The sequence below is a fragment of the Nicotiana tabacum genome, chromosome 21 (genome assembly GCF_000715075.1).
Source record: "Nicotiana tabacum cultivar K326 chromosome 21, ASM71507v2, whole genome shotgun sequence".
Lineage (NCBI taxonomy): Eukaryota > Viridiplantae > Streptophyta > Magnoliopsida > Solanales > Solanaceae > Nicotiana > Nicotiana tabacum.
Genome location: NC_134100.1, coordinates 89,882,461 through 89,899,989, shown reverse-complemented (window position 1 = coordinate 89,899,989; position 17,529 = coordinate 89,882,461). Strand labels below are relative to the sequence as shown.

Sequence of the window (17,529 nt, the reverse complement as noted above, 5' to 3'; positions counted from 1 at the left end):
CAGACTGTCTATATTGCACGTCATAGCCCATATCACACCCTTGGGGTGCGGCGAGAGGCGGACCTATGTTAGGAATATAGGGGTCACCAGACCTTGTTAACTTCGGCAAAAATTCTAGATATATATGTTTATATATGTTGAAAACGGTCATATATTTTACTTTGAACCCTTAAGCTTAAAAGCTATATAGGGACACTGATTGAGTAGTTCGCTCATGTGCCCTGTCACCTTCAAATTCTAAGTTCGTCTTTGAATGCGATCCTTCCTCGGACTATGTGTGAATACGTGATATTTTGCGTGCGAGGTTGGCCTTACAAATGCAACTAGCAATCCCAATATCATGAGCATACTTGATGACGTGTTGACGTGTTTCCACCAAACCGTACTAAACGTATTTGTTTCCACTTCATTTATTATTTTGCAACTAACTAACCCCCAAATCCCAATTGCACATTTAATGAACACTAAAAGAAAGATATTTTTTTTGTTTCTTTAAATTCATCAACTACTACGTGTTATAAAGAACATAAGTCAAATATAGCAAGGGTAAATCTGTCATTCTACATTGTCGATGTAAAAAAATTATTTTGTAGAAGACAAATTGCAGCTAACAATCCCAACATCATCAGCATACTCCATAACGTGTTGGCGCGTTTACATGACCCAAGACAGAAGTAGTTGACCTTTTTTTTTTTTTTTTTTTTCCTTTTCATTTTTTTCGATTTAATTCTGTCTTAGTTAGCTCGGTGGGCTAAATTTTGCCTTTAAATTTCTCTTTGCAGAAAAATTGAGCTAACTGGACTATCGAGGGACAAAAATTAAACGAAAGCCTAAAAAAGGGTCATTTATGCAATAGTCGGTCAAATTCAGTATATATGTCAGCTATTTATAGTTTAAGAGATTAAGTGAACGACTATTTGGATAAATTCTTTAAGATAACTTACCGGCTTGGCTAATTCAGCCTAAACTCGTGATTTCTGATTAAAAATGAATATATTCCGAGTTCCGACCATTCCATTACCACCCTAAGCTATATTAGTCGACTTTTAACTTCTAATTAGAAGACCAACAAGGCTTGTGGTGGAGTGGTAAATACTCCTTCATCCTTAACCAGAGGTCTCGGGTTTGAGTCCCTGGAAATGGAGTCGTCTTTGTTAGGGAGCGCTTTACTCTCCAATGTGGGAATTCTTGACGCGAATCCTGATTTAGTCGGACCCCAATGTGGGTACCGAACACCGGGTGAGAAACTAAAAAAAAGTTTAATTTAGAAGTAAAATTCAAGATTGGAAAACCCCCCAAAAAAAAAGGTTAAACAAGAAAATCATGGAAGAAGCCTCTCATAGAAAAGCTTACTTTCTTTGACCATCTAAAATTCCAACCAATATATTCTCATTTTCTTGTATTACAAAAGGAGGACACAAAAAGCTTTCTTGTTTTTCTTTCCAAACCAAAAAGTGTAGTTTCAAATTTTCCAATATTTGACTTGATCAAATATTAGCTCGTGGGGTTCAAACTTGAAAGTTACGAAAGTTATAAAAATCAACCCACAATTCCAATTCTTTTCCATTTTTTCCATTCACATTTATTCAAGAAAATTCTCAGTAAACTAAGCTAGCTGTCTGCAATTCACTGTATAGTTTGTCAGTTTTCCATTTCCACGTGCTATTCCTTAGTTAGACGAACTCTTTGACTCAAAATATTAAATTCTTTTTTCTACATTTCCACGCTTTTAGCTTCTGCTTATATATAAGTATACAAATGGTAGTCATATTCATAGATATCTTTGGGTTCAGTTGGAAAAAAAAAAACTTGGGATTTTTCTCTTTACAACTTTGAGATATTTTTTGGTTCTTCTAATATTCAGGTAATTGTTTTTTCCCAGTCTTATTTTGTTTATTTGATCTTATTTTGGGACATGGGGTCTTGTGTTTTAGGCTTTCTATTCAATCTTTAACGTTTTTAGCATTGAATGCATTATGTTTTTGAAATTATCGGAAAATAAGTGATTTTTTCACACAGATATATCTATGTTTCGTGTCGAAAATACTGAGTTTTGCCCTCTTTTTGGATAGGCTTTAGTTCAATTTTGATCAAAAGTTTGATAATTTAGCTCAAGAAATTGAAATAGTGGAAGTTTCTTCTTCTAAGTAGAGTTAGAAAGAGAAAATTTTAGTGGTTTTTCATATATATCTATGTTTTGCGTCGAAAATACTGGTTCTGCATCCGCCTCTGTTTGGATGGGCTTTAGTTCAATTTTGTATGAAGGCTATATATTTTTTTTAATTGTTGTTTTTACCAAAAGTTTGATAATTTAGCTCAAGACGTGACCAGGAAGTCACGTGTTCGAGCCGTGGAAACAACCTCTGCAAAAATGCCGGGTAAAACCGTGTACAATAAACCCTTGTGGTTCGGCTCTTCCCTGGATTCCGCGCATAGCGGGTGCTTAGTGCATCGGGCTACCCTTTTATTAACCTGAAATAATGGAAGTTTCTGCATTCTAAGTAGAGTTAACAGAAAATCTGTTTCTGAATAGTTAAATTTGCTAGTAATATTTTTTAATTTTTAGTTCTCTCTTTGATAACTTTGGTATTAATGGAGTTTGTCAATCAAATTTGCAGGTTAAAAGGCTCTTTAGTATTTAAAAAAACTTGGAGATGACAGTACGATCAAATAGTTTTAAAGGAACACATTTGGAAACAATAATCCAATCAAATGGTGTCGATAAGATGACGCGAAAGAATTCGATAAATTTAAGGAACTGTGAACCAAAGAAACTGATGCTTGAAATGACTCTATCATTCAAGAATCTGATTCAAGACATAAATATATCAGAATGGAATGAAACTAAGACAAGAGCAGTTTCATTACCCGAGCCTTCGATTCTGTTTTCTCCGCGTCCTGTTAGCGAGCTCGATGCTGCTGCTGTTAAGCTACAAAAAGTATACAAGAGTTATAGGACAAGAAGAAATCTCGCGGATTGTGCTGTTGTGGTTGAAGAACTATGGTATGTGGCCTTAAGTTTTTGTAAAAATTGATTCTTGATTGGGCAAGTTGCACATTTGGCTGGACGGCCAAAAATAATTTCATTTGCTAGCCAAATATAAAAAAATATACACTGATTATATAAAATATGTATATTATACATTAATATACAGAAGATATACATTTTGCCGGCTATTATTTTTTAGAGCAGCTATGCAGTGTAGTTTTCCTTTCTTGTGGTTGTTGATTTAATGTTTCTGTTATATCGTCCGGTTTATTGAAGTGGTTGTGTGTGATATATGTGTGTAGGTGGAAAGCTTTGGATTTTGCTGCTCTTAAAAGGAGTTCTGTTTCTTTCTTTAACGGGGAGAAACCAGAAACTGCTGTATCGCGGTGGGCTAGAGCGCGTACAAGAGCTGCTAAAGTAGGAAAAGGATTGTCAAAAGATGAGAAAGCTCAAAAACTTGCTTTGCAGCATTGGTTAGAAGCTGTAAGTTCTTGAAATGTTTTTGACATCTTGAGTTATATGGCATATAATTCATGTTAATAAAGAAAGTTCTATAAATTATGATACTGATTCTTTCTTTCCTCAATCCTATGTGTAGATTGATCCACGGCATCGGTATGGGCACAACTTACACTTCTACTATGATGTATGGTTTGAAAGTGAAAGCTCTCAACCTTTCTTCTACTGGTGAGTTATCTGTTGGGGAATTTGCACCTTTACTATATGAATAGAAATGCTTAACAAATGTATCGATGAGTTGAATTATCTCAGAGCGGATGTCGTCTTACATTATCAATCTTGTTCTTTGAAGGTTGGATGTTGGAGATGGGAAAGAAATCAATCTTGAGAAGTGTCCAAGAACCAATCTGCAGCATCAATGCATCAAATATCTCGGGCCGGTAAGTCCAGATTCTGTCTAAGGTTTTTTTTTTACAACATAATGAATCTTATGATAAAAAAGAGCAGCCCGGTGCTGAAGCATCCCGCGTTTACGCAGGGTCCGGGGAAGGGTCGCACCCTGAGGGGGTGTGATGTAGGTAGCCTACCCTGATGCAAGCATCAATGGCTGATTCCACGTCTCGAACCCGTGACCTATAGGTCACACGGAGACAACTTTACCGTTGCTCTCCCCTTTAATGAATCTTACGATGATTCTTGGTAATTTAATTGCTTCTCCTTTTATTATTTCAGAAAGAGCGCGAATCGTATGAAGTAGTTATTCAAGATGGGAAACTTGTCTATAAACAAAGTGGTGCCTTTGTGGAGACAGTAGAAGGTTCAAAGTGGATTTTTGTTCTTAGCACAACAAGAACATTATATGTAGGAAAAAAGAAGAAAGGTGTGTTTCAACATTCGAGTTTTCTATCCGGTGGTGCCATCACAGCAGCTGGAAGACTGGTTTCTCATGGTGGTATTTTGGAGGTAATTATCGATCGATCTTCTATATAAATGCACAATAAATATATCTCTGCAATCTTTATCGATATCGATACAGAAGGCCATGTGACCAGAGGAGGTCACGGGTTCGAGCCGTTGAAACAGCCTTTTGCGAAAATACAAGATAAAGTTGCGTACAATAGACCCTTGTGGTCCGGCTCTTCCCCGGACCCAGCGCATAGCGGGAGCTTAGTGCACCGGGCTGTCCTTTTAATCTTTATCGATACATACAAAATGAATTTACTTATCTTTTCCATGTTATCTGCAGGCTATTTGGCCATACAGCGGGCACTATCACCCCACGGAAGAGAACTTCAGGGAATTCATTGGCTTCCTCGAGGAGCACAACGTTGATCTTACAAATGTTAAGGTAATTGTTCGAATTTGTGTCTTGAACTGTTGAACATGTTCCGCATTGCTTAAAATGTTATAGTGATAGAGAAATACATTGCTAACAACAATTTTCTATTTTGTGTTTTCAGAGATGTTCAGTTGATGATGATGATCTTTCGTTTAAAGCTAATAACGAAGGCTCAAATCGCCAACCACCTGTCCATCATTCTGTTGCAAAAGAATCACCGAAGAGAAGCACTTCTGCTGTAAATGATCAAACTGAGGCGAAAGCAGTCACAACAGACGATGATCGTGAAGACATCATCAATAACAAGACACAATCATCGTTTAGCTTTGCTAAACGTTTATCTCGCAAATGGTCAACAGGAAATGGACCTCGCATTGGCTGCGTTAGGGACTACCCAACAGAACTACAATTCCGAGCACTTGAACAAGTTAACTTGTCACCTCGGGTGGCTAATGGAGGTTACAACATATATGGTCCGATCCCCTCACCAAGGCCAAGCCCGAAGATTCGTCTCTCTCCTAGGATTGCACATATGGGACTACCTAGTCCAAGGACACCTATTTCAGCAGCTAACTAAGCAACATTTTTGCATTTGCACCAGCTGATAAACTTCTGGTTTTTTAGTGTCCTCACCTTTGACTATAGACAACACAACAACAACAACAACAAAGTCAGTAAATTCCCACAAGTGGGGTCTGGGGAAGGTACGATATACGCAACCTTACCCCTACCTTGGAAGGTATACCCTCGGCTAAAGAAGACAACACAACAGATGTAACAAACTAACGAAAATCGTTATTTATTCGTTCATTCATGTTGCTTTATTTGTACAAGATGCATGGCTTTCATTGAGCCTAATCGTCTTTTTTCAAAGTTTTGCCTCTTTTGTAATTGAAGGCTGGCTTTTATTAACATGTCAAATTCTTTCATATTTTTTTTGCTCCAATGTAGTTGAGTTGATAGCTCTTTATACATAGCAAAGTTTCTATGTCCAATCTTGCAATTCTCTTCCTCAAATCTTACAAGAAATCCATTTAGTTGCTCCATTTAAATTAAATGTACCATAACTCAAAGTCTTATTTTTTTTCAAACATACAAGTCAAAATTTCGAACTAGTTGAAGTCGGCTATACGAGTCCTCTATATCCTTTTCAAAATCTGTTGAATTGTCTCTCCTATATTCCCAGTCAATTCTGCATTCAAAATTCTTTACTCCTTGCCTACCTTGGACAATTTTTTATATTTTCTTCTTAGGACCAGTCCAGTCAAAAGGTGGACCAATATAGTCAGGATCTCATTCATTTGTTATGCATGCTATTTTGACTTCATGACTTTGAATCAAATTTTCCTCAAACTGTTGTACAAGAAACGGAGGAATTTAATCTGTATTTATCTTCCTTACTCTTCATTGAATCTTGGATAATAACCATGATTGAGTTTTTTATAACCTTTTTTGTGTTAAAATAGGGCACAATAGAAGAAACAATTATTTATTATAGGCGATAACCCATCGACCCACTCGTCAATCAATGTGTTTAACTAGCTTGCAATGATAGACCCCTATTATATTGGAATTAGGCGTCCATCATTTTACTGTCTGTCTTCCAATTAGTTGGGGTTAAGTTTTAGTCATGTTAGTATGTTTCATTTAATCTTTAGTCTTCTTAAAGATTCACAGGCTTGTTGAAACTGTAAAGAATTTCTGGTACCGTAGAAACTAGTACTATAATATTGAACTGGGAAGGACGTAAATAAAAGCATGACCAGTGAGGACTTATATAGCCAACTTGTGGGTTTGAACATTGTGGGTTCGTGTTAGGAATCCCACCACAACTCAATGACCCATAACTTTAATATTAATTTGTAGCTACTTAGTGAAATTCTTACACAGCCAAAGTTACTAAGTTCAGCGAATCAGTAAGCCCTTAACTACGTCCGCCCCTGTTTGACCATGAACATTTGCAACTAATTGAATTTGAATATTTGAATTTCGAGTGAAATATTGAATATGTTGATTTGAAGGTGTATTTCAAGGGAAGTTGTTGGTTGTTACTCACAAATATTCCATATTCACAAACAAACTTTTCTACACAAAGTTCATATCCAAACTCAACTTCAATTTTTTACAAATTATTTTTTCAACTTTCACTCATTCTTTTTCAAGTTCAACTTCAAATATTTTTTTTTCCAGGAAAAGATGCTCCCGTTTGGTCATAGATTTTGACAATTTTTTTCCATTTTTTTTTAAAAACAATATTTGTTCATGGAATATGATCAGTTCCAAGTTTCCAAAAACTGGTTTAGGATAGTTTTCGGGTGAAATTTTTTCTTCCACTCACAAAACTTCAACTTTTTTTCAAATAAAATGCATATCCAATTTCCAAATACAATTTCAACTTCCAAAATTTATTTTTCAACACAACTTCAAAAATTCTATTTTTAAGTAACAACCAAATCTATGTCCAAACGCTAGCGAACTTTTAACTCAAATAATGCCCGAACACATAATTTTTGGACATGCCTTTGGTGGCTGGACAGGATTACTTCACCTCCAACGATATATTACTTTTGAACACTTCTCTTTAATCCAAAGAAAGCTCTTTTTAATCGACCCTTTCACATTCCCCTCAACTGTGTAAACCTTATAACTAGCTACTCTTTTTTTCCTCTGCAACTCTGGGTCAACGAAATTCCTGTTCTTTGAAGTTGACCCATTTGTTGACTTTGCTTTCTTGAATTTTACTTCTTTGACCATCTCCATCTGAGTGTTGTTATTCCAAGATGATGAAGACACATATGAAGTACTGTAGCATCTAAGGTCGTGAATTCCACTTGGGTTTAAGGTTGGTTTGGTGTTAACACTCGGTACAGATAAGTTTTTACTACTGTAGTATCTGAGATCGTGAATTCCACTTGGGTTTGAGGTTGGTTTGGTGTTAACACTTGGTACGGATAAGTTTTTACTACTGTAGCATCTGAGGTCGTGATTTTTACTTGGGTTTGAGGTGGGGTTAACATGAGCTCCACTAGCAACATAAGCGAAATTTTCTAGTTGAGTTCTTGACCACTCGTTAGATGAATTGGATTTGAAGTCTTCCATTACAGAAGCATAAATTTCTTAATTTGTTCGACCTATCGTTTTTAATGTCCAAATGTAGAATTTATTTGAATTATTTAGGAGCATATTATTCATGTGAAGCTGCCGATTACTATTGGTTTTGTCACCTTTTGGTTATGTCGATGGTAGTGGTGGTACTTACAAGGTGTAGGAGGAGGTTACTAACCGGCTAAGCAGAGTCTATAGACTATAATCTTAAGTTATAATATACATTATCTTTTCTGAATTTAAGTCGTAAAAACATTTCTTAAAACAAAGTTGTATACTGTTCCCTGAGCTGAACCACAGCAAAACATATTAAATTTGAATTCCGTCATGTTCTTTCTTCCTCAGTCGTTTTACAAGCCTTCATAAGTTCAGCATGTTCATTAATTTATATGATGGATAAAAGTAAAAAGGCAGCTCGATGCACAAAGCATCCTACATTCACGCAGGGTTCGGGAAAGGTCGCACCCTAAGGGGGTGTGATATAGACAGCTTACACTAACGCAAGGGTTAATAGTTGATTTCACCGCCCGAACCCGTGACCTATAGGTCACACGGAGACAACTTTACTGTTACTCCAAGGTTCCCCTATATATAGGATGGATAAAAGTAGTAGCAATAACAAGTACGCAAATAATAAACATGTATGACAATAAGTGAATGTGTTTACTATATATTGACCATTATGAATGTGACATATTAAATAGGGAAATTTCAAAGTCTCCCAACTTGGTTTACTTTTGTGATACTTTCTAAACTAAACTATTACACTTACATTAATCAAGAATGATATACATTTTTTCAATGTTAACAGAGTGATATAGTACAAAGCAACAACTCTGCTCTATTCCCTAGTATCACATTTACAAAAGGATTTTAACGTGATGCGATCCATTTCAGCAGACAAGTAAAACAGCAGGTATTCCTTATCAGGAACTTACTCGTGGCAATAGCAATTGATGCAGTTTTTTACCGATCTCCCTCCCGGGGGACTAGCTTAGCACTTGGACAGTTCAAAGCGTTCTGATGAAGCTTAACTAGCACTACCTTTTCTGTTCATCACATCGTGGTAATACAGAAGCGCACACATTGGTTGACCAAGAATGCAGAAAAAGCACCAGAATGTCATGTTGCCCACCTGAAACAGTTGCCGCATTATGAATATCATACTTCTTTAATTGGCTTCTCAACATAAAGTTACCAGTAAAAAGAGAATAAATTATCTTAAGCTCATGAGAATAACAGCGCAGGAAGACATACATTCGAGCTTTTGAACTTGTTTTGCAAGAAGTTCGTGAGTATGACCAAGGGAATCTGATCAGAGAAAACACCACTACATGTCAGTAACTCATACAGATCAATGAAGATACAAGTCTTCCGATCAAGTATTTACTAATTAGAGCTCCCTTGTTATACCAATATATACACATACACGCATGTGCGTGTGTTAAACACCATTACCTGAAACATGATTCCAAAGAAGGCCCAGAACTTGAAAAGTCGACAAGGAACAGCAATACACAGCTGAAGATAACAGCATCACATGTCATTCAAAGCCAGTCATTTTGAGTTGTCATAAGCTGTACTATTTGCTTCTGCTCTAAAAATAAAAGATGGAAGTACCTCGTGGAAAACAGCAGATACAAAGAAAGAAATCAACATTGCACCCCCCTGCACCAAGAATTCATTGGCAATTAAGTTAACACAATAGATCATGAAATAAGGAATAGGATACAAATTGTAAGAACCAAACTTCTGTCAAAGTAGAAAGTGGAAAAATCATGTGAAGCAGCAAACGCTGATGCTTTACACCAGGCATACACTTACCAAAAAACTGAGTATCTGACAAATAAAAATAACGACATGAAAAATATCAAGCATAATGTCAACCCAAAAAAGTACTTCATGAAGGTCTAATGTTAAATGTAATCTTACGAGTTTATAACCTTTATAAACTCGAAACTTGGTAATTCAAAATCATTCTGGGATGCAAGGTTAAAGTGCTATGATTATTTTAGTTCTTTGAGAAGAGCAGTGTAAGTACAAGATCAAGTAAGTGCATATAGATGGCTGCACGCCAAGATAATGACAATTAAGGTGACACCTTTCATGTCAAGTATATTGTATATATCAAGAAACTAATAGCACATAAAAGATTACAAATTAAGCAGAAAAAAGATAATTAAAAACAAATTAGTATCTAGAACAAGAGAAGTCTGATAGTACCTTAGGTATGCCATTCCTTAAGCATGGGAAATAAATGTGACGAACCATCCACTTATGTACAGGCTGCAGTTGTCACCAATACTTGGGTTACTATTGTCAAAAAAATGTTTGACAATCATCAAAGACTAAACCAAAACCGAACAAGTGCGTACAAAGACAAGTTGTCCCTCTTTACCAGTTTCCCCTAGATATGAATTGCATCTACCCACTAAAGGAGATACTGTGCAGCATCTAGACATAATAAAATTGTGTCCAGAAAATACAAGGGTAGGATTATTCACTTATCTGAAGATCTGAACAATCTTTCTGTCCCACTTGATCTGGTGCTTCTTAAGTTTTTGGTTTACTTTTCAGCATTAGATATAATCTTAAGTTCACTTTTGAAACCGTTTACATTAGTTTAGAAAATCATAGAAAATTCTAGACTTGCAGCAGCCGTTTAATTGACAAAATCTAGACCTTTTTCCTTAATACTCTTCAATTTATAGTAAATGGTATCTAAACAAATACCTCACTTCTCCTTGTGACAATGATCGTTGCCCTACTATCTTTTTCATGTATTCTACATTTATTTATTTAATATATGTTCGGACCAATTTTCAACAACTTTTACAAATTCATGTCAATTTCATAGTTGCAGTGTCAGATCATCCGCTAAAGTTTATATTACAGTAAATCAATACGGTCGTAAGAGTAATTCCTTTTTCTTCTCCATTAGGACTAAAGAACAGCAAAGGGAGACCACAAAAATGTTTGCAACAACTAAATAAGTATCAAGTAATAGATGGCAATACCGCTTATTTAACTTTCTCTAATGCTGAATACCAATGGTGGTTGGTGAGCTGATACCACCGTCATATTAACAAACAGAACACAAACATAGATATGAAACCCTTTGATGAGTCTCCCTTTGCCCGAGGCTTATAAGGAATCACATTTTATCAGGAAAAATTAGAGGCGAGAAAAAGGCTTACACAGCTGGAAAAGCAAAGATTTTGCGGGCATCAGATTCATTGAAAAAACACTCTCAAGCAAGAAACCCCCCCCCCCCCCTCCAGGCTTCCACTTTCATCCTTCAGAGACTCATTGAATGTCAGACATTTCAATTCTTCTCAAGAGCTAGCCAGACAACCGGAAACAGGTAAGACTTCTGTTATAATAGGTTCACATATGTCCAAGATCAAGCTAGACACTATAACATCCGCTTGTGTTACTGCAAAATTTACCCCAATGCAAAGCTGAGCAGTCCAAACATGACCAATTAGGATTTGTAACGCCATTTATCACAAGACTGAAACATCAATGGTCTTCTGAAATTTCCAGTTCTAGGTAACGAGACAAACAAATCTTTTCTGCATGCATAAAAATCAGGCAATGACATAAAAAGAAGGAAGAATTACATACCATATTCCAGAGTCTCCAATACTGATAACAGCAACCACACAAAAGAAATAAATGAGAAATCCCAGCAAGCTCTGAATTGTTGGGATGCAGAACCAAAAAGAACAAGGTAATGTGATATTTTAATTTACCTCATCAATAGTTTTTGCATTCCACCAATCTTTGTAGAACTCACGATCCCCAAATAGCAGAAGTTCCGCAAGTATATTTAGCCTACAAAGAAATGGACTATGTAAATAGAATTCATTCTGTTGCAGTGCAAGAACACATAATCCATATATTTATTTTAGTAGTTATTCAGATATAACAGAACAAGTTCTGGTGTTCTATCCTGAAATGTGAAGCTTCTCATAATCTTACACGAGATCCATTACTAGGAGTATAGCAAACAGATAAACTATAACCAAAATGAAGTCTATGGACTTTCACAGATTCACCATGGTGACATCATGAACTGGGCTGGATGGACATAATTTTTTTATTTCACTATGAAGCATGAAATAATAACATAGAATCTCATAAAAGCGATTATGTCACTAACAAAAACACACACAAGTTTAATGCAAACATCAGGTGCAGATTTTGGCCTTTGATGAAGAAAACATTATTCTAAAACCCAATTGTGATATGAGGTCTAATGTGAACCAATTGTCTTAATAGTTAGAATTAGGTTATTGAGAACTTAAATGCACACTCCTCTTTCCTAGGAACTTTATCTCATCTTGCAGTACACCCATTCAAGTTTCAGTTCCGGCATTTAACAGGCAGCTACCCATGCGTTGGTTTGGATAGATATAAAGGAGGAAAAGAACATTACTGGATTAAAACCATTCAGGCTTACTAAGCACCTACCATCCCATTTTGCACCTTCTGATCCTTCAGTTTTTCTCTCCCTCTACTCAGCACTCACAACATTTAGACACTCCAGATCAAGTACAATGTGATGTGCGCTTTAAATGGTTAATAAGTGACATGGAACAGTTTAGTTAAACATACTTGAAATGAAAATACAGGAAAGCGTGATGACAAATACACAGCAAGAATGTTCCTAACACACACTTGTTTTACTATAAAGTATAAATACCTTGCAAATAAGATTGCGACACCAAAAAATATGGCAAGAAAGACAATGATCTACAAATAAAATTCATAAGCAAACTAAATTTATACATCAAATTCAGAGAACATACCAAAGATGAAAGAGGCAGTAGAACATACAGAGCCAGACATATAAATTTGGAAGTGAAAGCCTCAATACCCTCTCGATGGCGTATAAAAGGTCTCCTTTCAATGGATGTTGTGAGTTTTGCACAATTGGGTTAATATACTGGCATTAAGATGCAAAGGTTAATATATTTTGCTTTGCCAGGAGAGAAGGCACATTGGGTTGTCAAGCTAAAGAGAAGTTACCTGTTCAATGATAAATCCCATAAATCCTGTAAAAATTACCAGCTTGATGAGTTGGCGTGCCAGCCAACCCTTTCGAATGCATGCAGTGCGAGGATAACTAAGCTTCAGATAAGATAACATACATAATCCAAAAAATAATGAGTTGATGAAACAAACAGTAAGAGAAAGTTGATCAAAAGGGAATTTTCATTGTTATATTACTGATGATAATTGATTTCCTATTACTATGAAAGAAATGGGTCTATAATCCACGGGAAAAGGACCAGAGGGGCCTCAATTGTAGTATTCGCTAACTGTAGCCCATTGCATCTGCGCAGACCACATTCAAGTATTATACAGTATGAAATACAAGTACTTGCGAACAAAAGCAGATGGGCATACTAACTACAGCTCCATAAGAATATATGCACGTGACTGGAAAAATGTGTCCAAGGGCCATAGCAATGTTTGATATTGCAATTTGATCCTTTTAGCATAATTTAAGCACATCCAATTTGCTTCACCATTTAACATGCATATGAATAATTCAGGCCAGGACATGCTTCAGAGTACAAACTTGAAGAGAAAATAACGGGTTCAAAGCATAGTCCCCCTATTTTTAGCACAGACACAATTCTGGAAAAAATGTCCACATGCTATGCAATAAAATCACATGGAAGGTAGTACTATCAAAAGACCCACAATTTCTTCAAATCCATGCAGACTCGGCAGAAAACAGAACAATTTTAAACATCGAACTAAATTGCTCGACATAGTCATGTAAATAAATCTTGGTGAATCTAGAGAAACAAAAAATGCTGATCTATAATGCACATGTAGTAAGCACTCTGCCGGGGGATGAAATCAGTGACAACTACTCTGGAAGGGTCAGCTAATCCTACCTGATAGCACAAAGTTGGAGCAACCATGAAGTAAGCCAAACTCTTGAAATTAACATCGTATGAGTAGTTGACATCTGAATGTTCACCCTGAAAACGTTTAAAACTTAATATGAGAGACTTCATATTTGCAACAGAATTGCAGCAAGGATACCATAGTTTAAATAGAAAAGTTGGTTGTCTTGAACATTTTCACGAGAAATGAAGCCTTAATCAAGATCAGATTTTCGGGACCCACGACAAAGAATAAACTAGTCATACCTTATCCACAGATTTCGCAAGCTGTCTCATATCATAACTTGTATGTGCATAAGAAACCAGTTTCATCCACACAACGCAAGCAAAAAGCATCAATGTGACACCCGCTAGGAAAGCAGAATCACACCTGTGAAATTTAAAACATTTTGACTCACTACAATGTATATTAGCAATAAAATAGAGTACGGAACATAATTGAAGATTCTCTCACAATTTAAATTTCAACTGAGTTTCAACGGGCGGCTATCTGAGCCAGTGTAATCAAAGGCAAAAAGTGTAGAAAAGCACCAAGTCTGTCAGACTTTAGGCAACCACTAGCTATAGTGAAGAAAAGCGCAATGAAGAAAAAAAAGTATATGTAACACAGAAATGATAATTCTACATAAACAGTCCCTATATGGACCAAAAAATTAAGTAGCTGCAATTTGTTGATATATATGAAGTAAAAATGATGTCAATTTAAGTTCACAAATTGTTTTAAATCTCTGAATTAGCAATTATTCACTTGTCCCCTTGTCCATGCAGCAAATTTCTAATTCAGATCCATGATTAATTTTCTTTTACTAACTTTCTATTTTCCAACCTAATTCATCTATAAAGCTTCCTTAATAATCCACATATGCAATAGCTTAATGTTTAAAGACGAGCTCTAAACCGAAAATCCAACTTTGAAATCAAAATTAACTCATAAGCAACAACTTCTAAAACCCAGATAATACCGCATTTTTTTAACATTCACCAAATCTACCATAACAATGTCTCAATTTTAAAACACACACACACACACACACACGCCAGTGAAGGCTGGCTGAGCGCCTTCTTAAGAGGATGTATCTATCAAAGTTTCATGACCACAGAATGAGAACAAACCTGAGGATAACCAATACTGGATACAAAATGGCAGCTGTTGTTATAACTATGTGAAGAGCGACAACTACCTGCAAGTTCAGTTAGAAGATTCACTTGCTAAACTTAAAGTCAAAATACAATAAAAGGTAACATGAGTTGAAAGAGTGAAAACACCAAGAAGGACAGGTCACAAGAGCCAGAATTAGTCCAATGTAAACCTTCTTGAAGTGTGACTCATCCATGTCTGAGCAGACTCTTTTCATTGATATTGAAGATTAACATAAGATGAAGGGAAGAAAAGAGGAGGTTACTCTGACTTACACGTTCAGTCATATACTTCTTCTGTGCCAGCTTCTCGACAAGAAAAGCAGCAAAAGGGAAAATTGGGAGACTAAGACTGCAAGCACATTAACAAATTTAATATTTTATCTTAAATAATGTCAGCATAAAAACCAGATTACAAAAGGGCTTAAGAACACTACCAGCACAGCAGAATTGGCCAATCTCTTAATGATGTTGAACTAATCCAGAAGCCAGACCCAATTAACAAGCCATACTGCAATAGTAGTCAAGAGTTTGTCATGTGCAACATGAATACTAAGAACCCTCTGAAATATAGTCATAACTTATAAACCTATTGCTACTAAAACCTTACAGGGATTAGAGACGGCAATTGAGAAAGATGCATCATACATCGGGAAGGTTCCCGCTGACTAGCCAAATGGAACAGAGGACTGACATTAGAGAAAGAAATGTACCTTCATCAAATTTTCGATAATCAGCCTGCTGTTTACGGCAATAAGCACCACTACACAGAGATTGAGTAGCCCTGCATGGCTCTACAACAAGATGCACGAACTAAATTAGAAAAGAGCTCCACAACCGCTTAATTATGGGGAATTCAGACTAACGTTTTATGTAAGGAGCATGTAGTTGGGTGATAAAATCGTTAGAAATTACTCGTCAGACATCTGAAATGCAACTCCAAATAACACCAATTTGAGATTCTACCTTTTAACAGTCTTTCATCAGTTGAATTCAACCAAAAATTACATCAGCCAATCATTATATACACTGACCATTCGTGCAATTTAACCTGCTATATTATGTTGCGAACCGTTTATTATAGGTTAACAATTGTAGCTTTAATTAAATAAAATTAATTGTTATTTCCTTTTAAGAGACAGTAAAAGAATCTTTACACAACTTAAACTCTTTTAAAAAAACAAAGTCAAAAGAGTTAAGAAGAAGAGCATACTTGTTTGAAAATGGCGGCGGAGCTGAGAGGACTTTCCTTGATTCGCCGGTGAGCCGGCGCCGACGCTCTATAAACATACTTCAACGGCGTCGTTTGGGTTGCTTTTCTCTGCTCCTCATTCTCAACTTTATCGTTCTGCTCCTCCTGAATTTCATTTCCATCGCTGAACCTGCCATCTCCACCGTCACCTGTTACGTCATCCGAGCTACTAGAAGCTTCCATCGCGGAGCTCGAATCCGACTCCGTCACATCCTCCACAGCTTTAGCACCGCCGCCACGTCGCCTTCGAAGGTTGCTGTTGTCGTCGCTCGATGACGTAAGACTCTCCGGCGACTCCGTGATCGTCATCGATCGCTTTATTACTTCTACAAATCACCAGAAAAGTGATGGAAATTTCGACAGAAATAGCGAATTTTCGGGGGAAAAACTGTACAAGAGAATGGAATTTGACTAGAAATTGAAAAGGATACTGTAGAAAGAAGATGAATAATAGTCAAGGGATGGAGATAAGCGTGTGCTAAAAAAGGCGGGTTTTTAACTTTAGATGTAAAAGAACTGTTTTTCGTTATATAGTATATTGTTAAGGAATATACGTAGGGGAAGGTGTGTGGAGCCATGAATTCGAGAAGAACGTGACGACAATCTGTTGTAATATAATATAGTCAGACTAGAGCGGCTAGGAAGTTTCTTATAGGGAATTCCAGAACAAATACCCGCGTTTACATTGTGTTTGGTTGGCGACACCAGAAATTTTTGGAACATGTAATTACTGAAAATTTTGGTTGGCCACTATTTATGATTCGATTTCGATCTATTTTTTCCTAAAAATAAACCAAACTAAATAAGTCGATTTTTTAAATATTGGAACCAAACTAAACCAATTAAGTCAATTTTTTATCGATTATCAGTTTTTGTCGATTTTTCGGTTTTTTCGATTATTTATCGTTTTTTCCTTAAATATGAGATATACACTATCAAACACATATTCCGACGACTACATTTTCAACATAGCATTATGAGACCAAGTTATCTTTGAGAAATCTATCATTTACCAAGATATATTGGTGATAATTGAACAAAATAGTGATGAATAATTTTAGGACTCAATTAAAAATAAATTATTTTTAACATGAAATAAATTCTTGTACTTAGCAAAAGAAAGCGACTAATCAAACTAGAATGTAAAGGCAAAGAACTAGATTATTATAATACCAAAGAACTAGACTAAAAGTGCAAATTATTGAAATGTAACATAAAATTTTAGAAACTTTGTATAGAAATATATAGGTATAATAATAAATTTTAAATAGCTACTTCTATATTCTGTTTGGTTCGATTTTTTTCGGTTATTTTTTTAATT

General features: G+C 36.0%; 2 protein-coding genes across 3 annotated transcripts; one reads left to right on the top strand and one right to left on the bottom strand.

Moving 5' to 3' along the window:
* The first annotated feature begins 1,725 nt into the window (after nucleotides 1–1,725).
* LOC107789694 (IQ domain-containing protein IQM1) lies at nucleotides 1,726–5,716 on the top strand. The gene is made up of 8 exons (XM_016611551.2): nucleotides 1,726–1,864; nucleotides 2,619–3,004; nucleotides 3,292–3,472; nucleotides 3,588–3,676; nucleotides 3,801–3,888; nucleotides 4,181–4,411; nucleotides 4,695–4,796; nucleotides 4,909–5,716. Exons 2-8 carry the CDS (start codon nucleotides 2,655–2,657, stop codon nucleotides 5,362–5,364), a joined length of 1,497 nt encoding a protein of 498 aa, XP_016467037.1. The 5' UTR covers nucleotides 1,726–1,864; nucleotides 2,619–2,654; the 3' UTR covers nucleotides 5,365–5,716.
* A 2,820-nt stretch (nucleotides 5,717–8,536) lies between these two features.
* On the bottom strand, nucleotides 8,537–16,792 carry LOC107789692 (diacylglycerol O-acyltransferase 1). Of its 2 annotated transcripts, XM_016611549.2 has the most exons (16): nucleotides 16,170–16,792; nucleotides 15,670–15,750; nucleotides 15,394–15,467; nucleotides 15,233–15,308; nucleotides 14,933–15,000; nucleotides 14,066–14,189; nucleotides 13,808–13,894; nucleotides 12,927–13,028; nucleotides 12,707–12,843; nucleotides 11,648–11,729; nucleotides 11,520–11,540; nucleotides 10,116–10,178; nucleotides 9,513–9,560; nucleotides 9,351–9,413; nucleotides 9,150–9,203; nucleotides 8,537–9,027 (listed from the first exon to the last, which is right to left on the bottom strand). In XM_016611549.2, exons 1-16 carry the CDS (start codon nucleotides 16,515–16,517, stop codon nucleotides 8,923–8,925), a joined length of 1,533 nt encoding a protein of 510 aa, XP_016467035.1. In that variant the 5' UTR covers nucleotides 16,518–16,792; the 3' UTR covers nucleotides 8,537–8,922. The 2 variants fall into 2 exon arrangements, with proteins under 2 accessions (XP_016467035.1, XP_016467036.1); XM_016611550.2 differs by lacking the exon at nucleotides 11,520–11,540.
* Nucleotides 16,793–17,529: the final 737 nt, after the last annotated feature.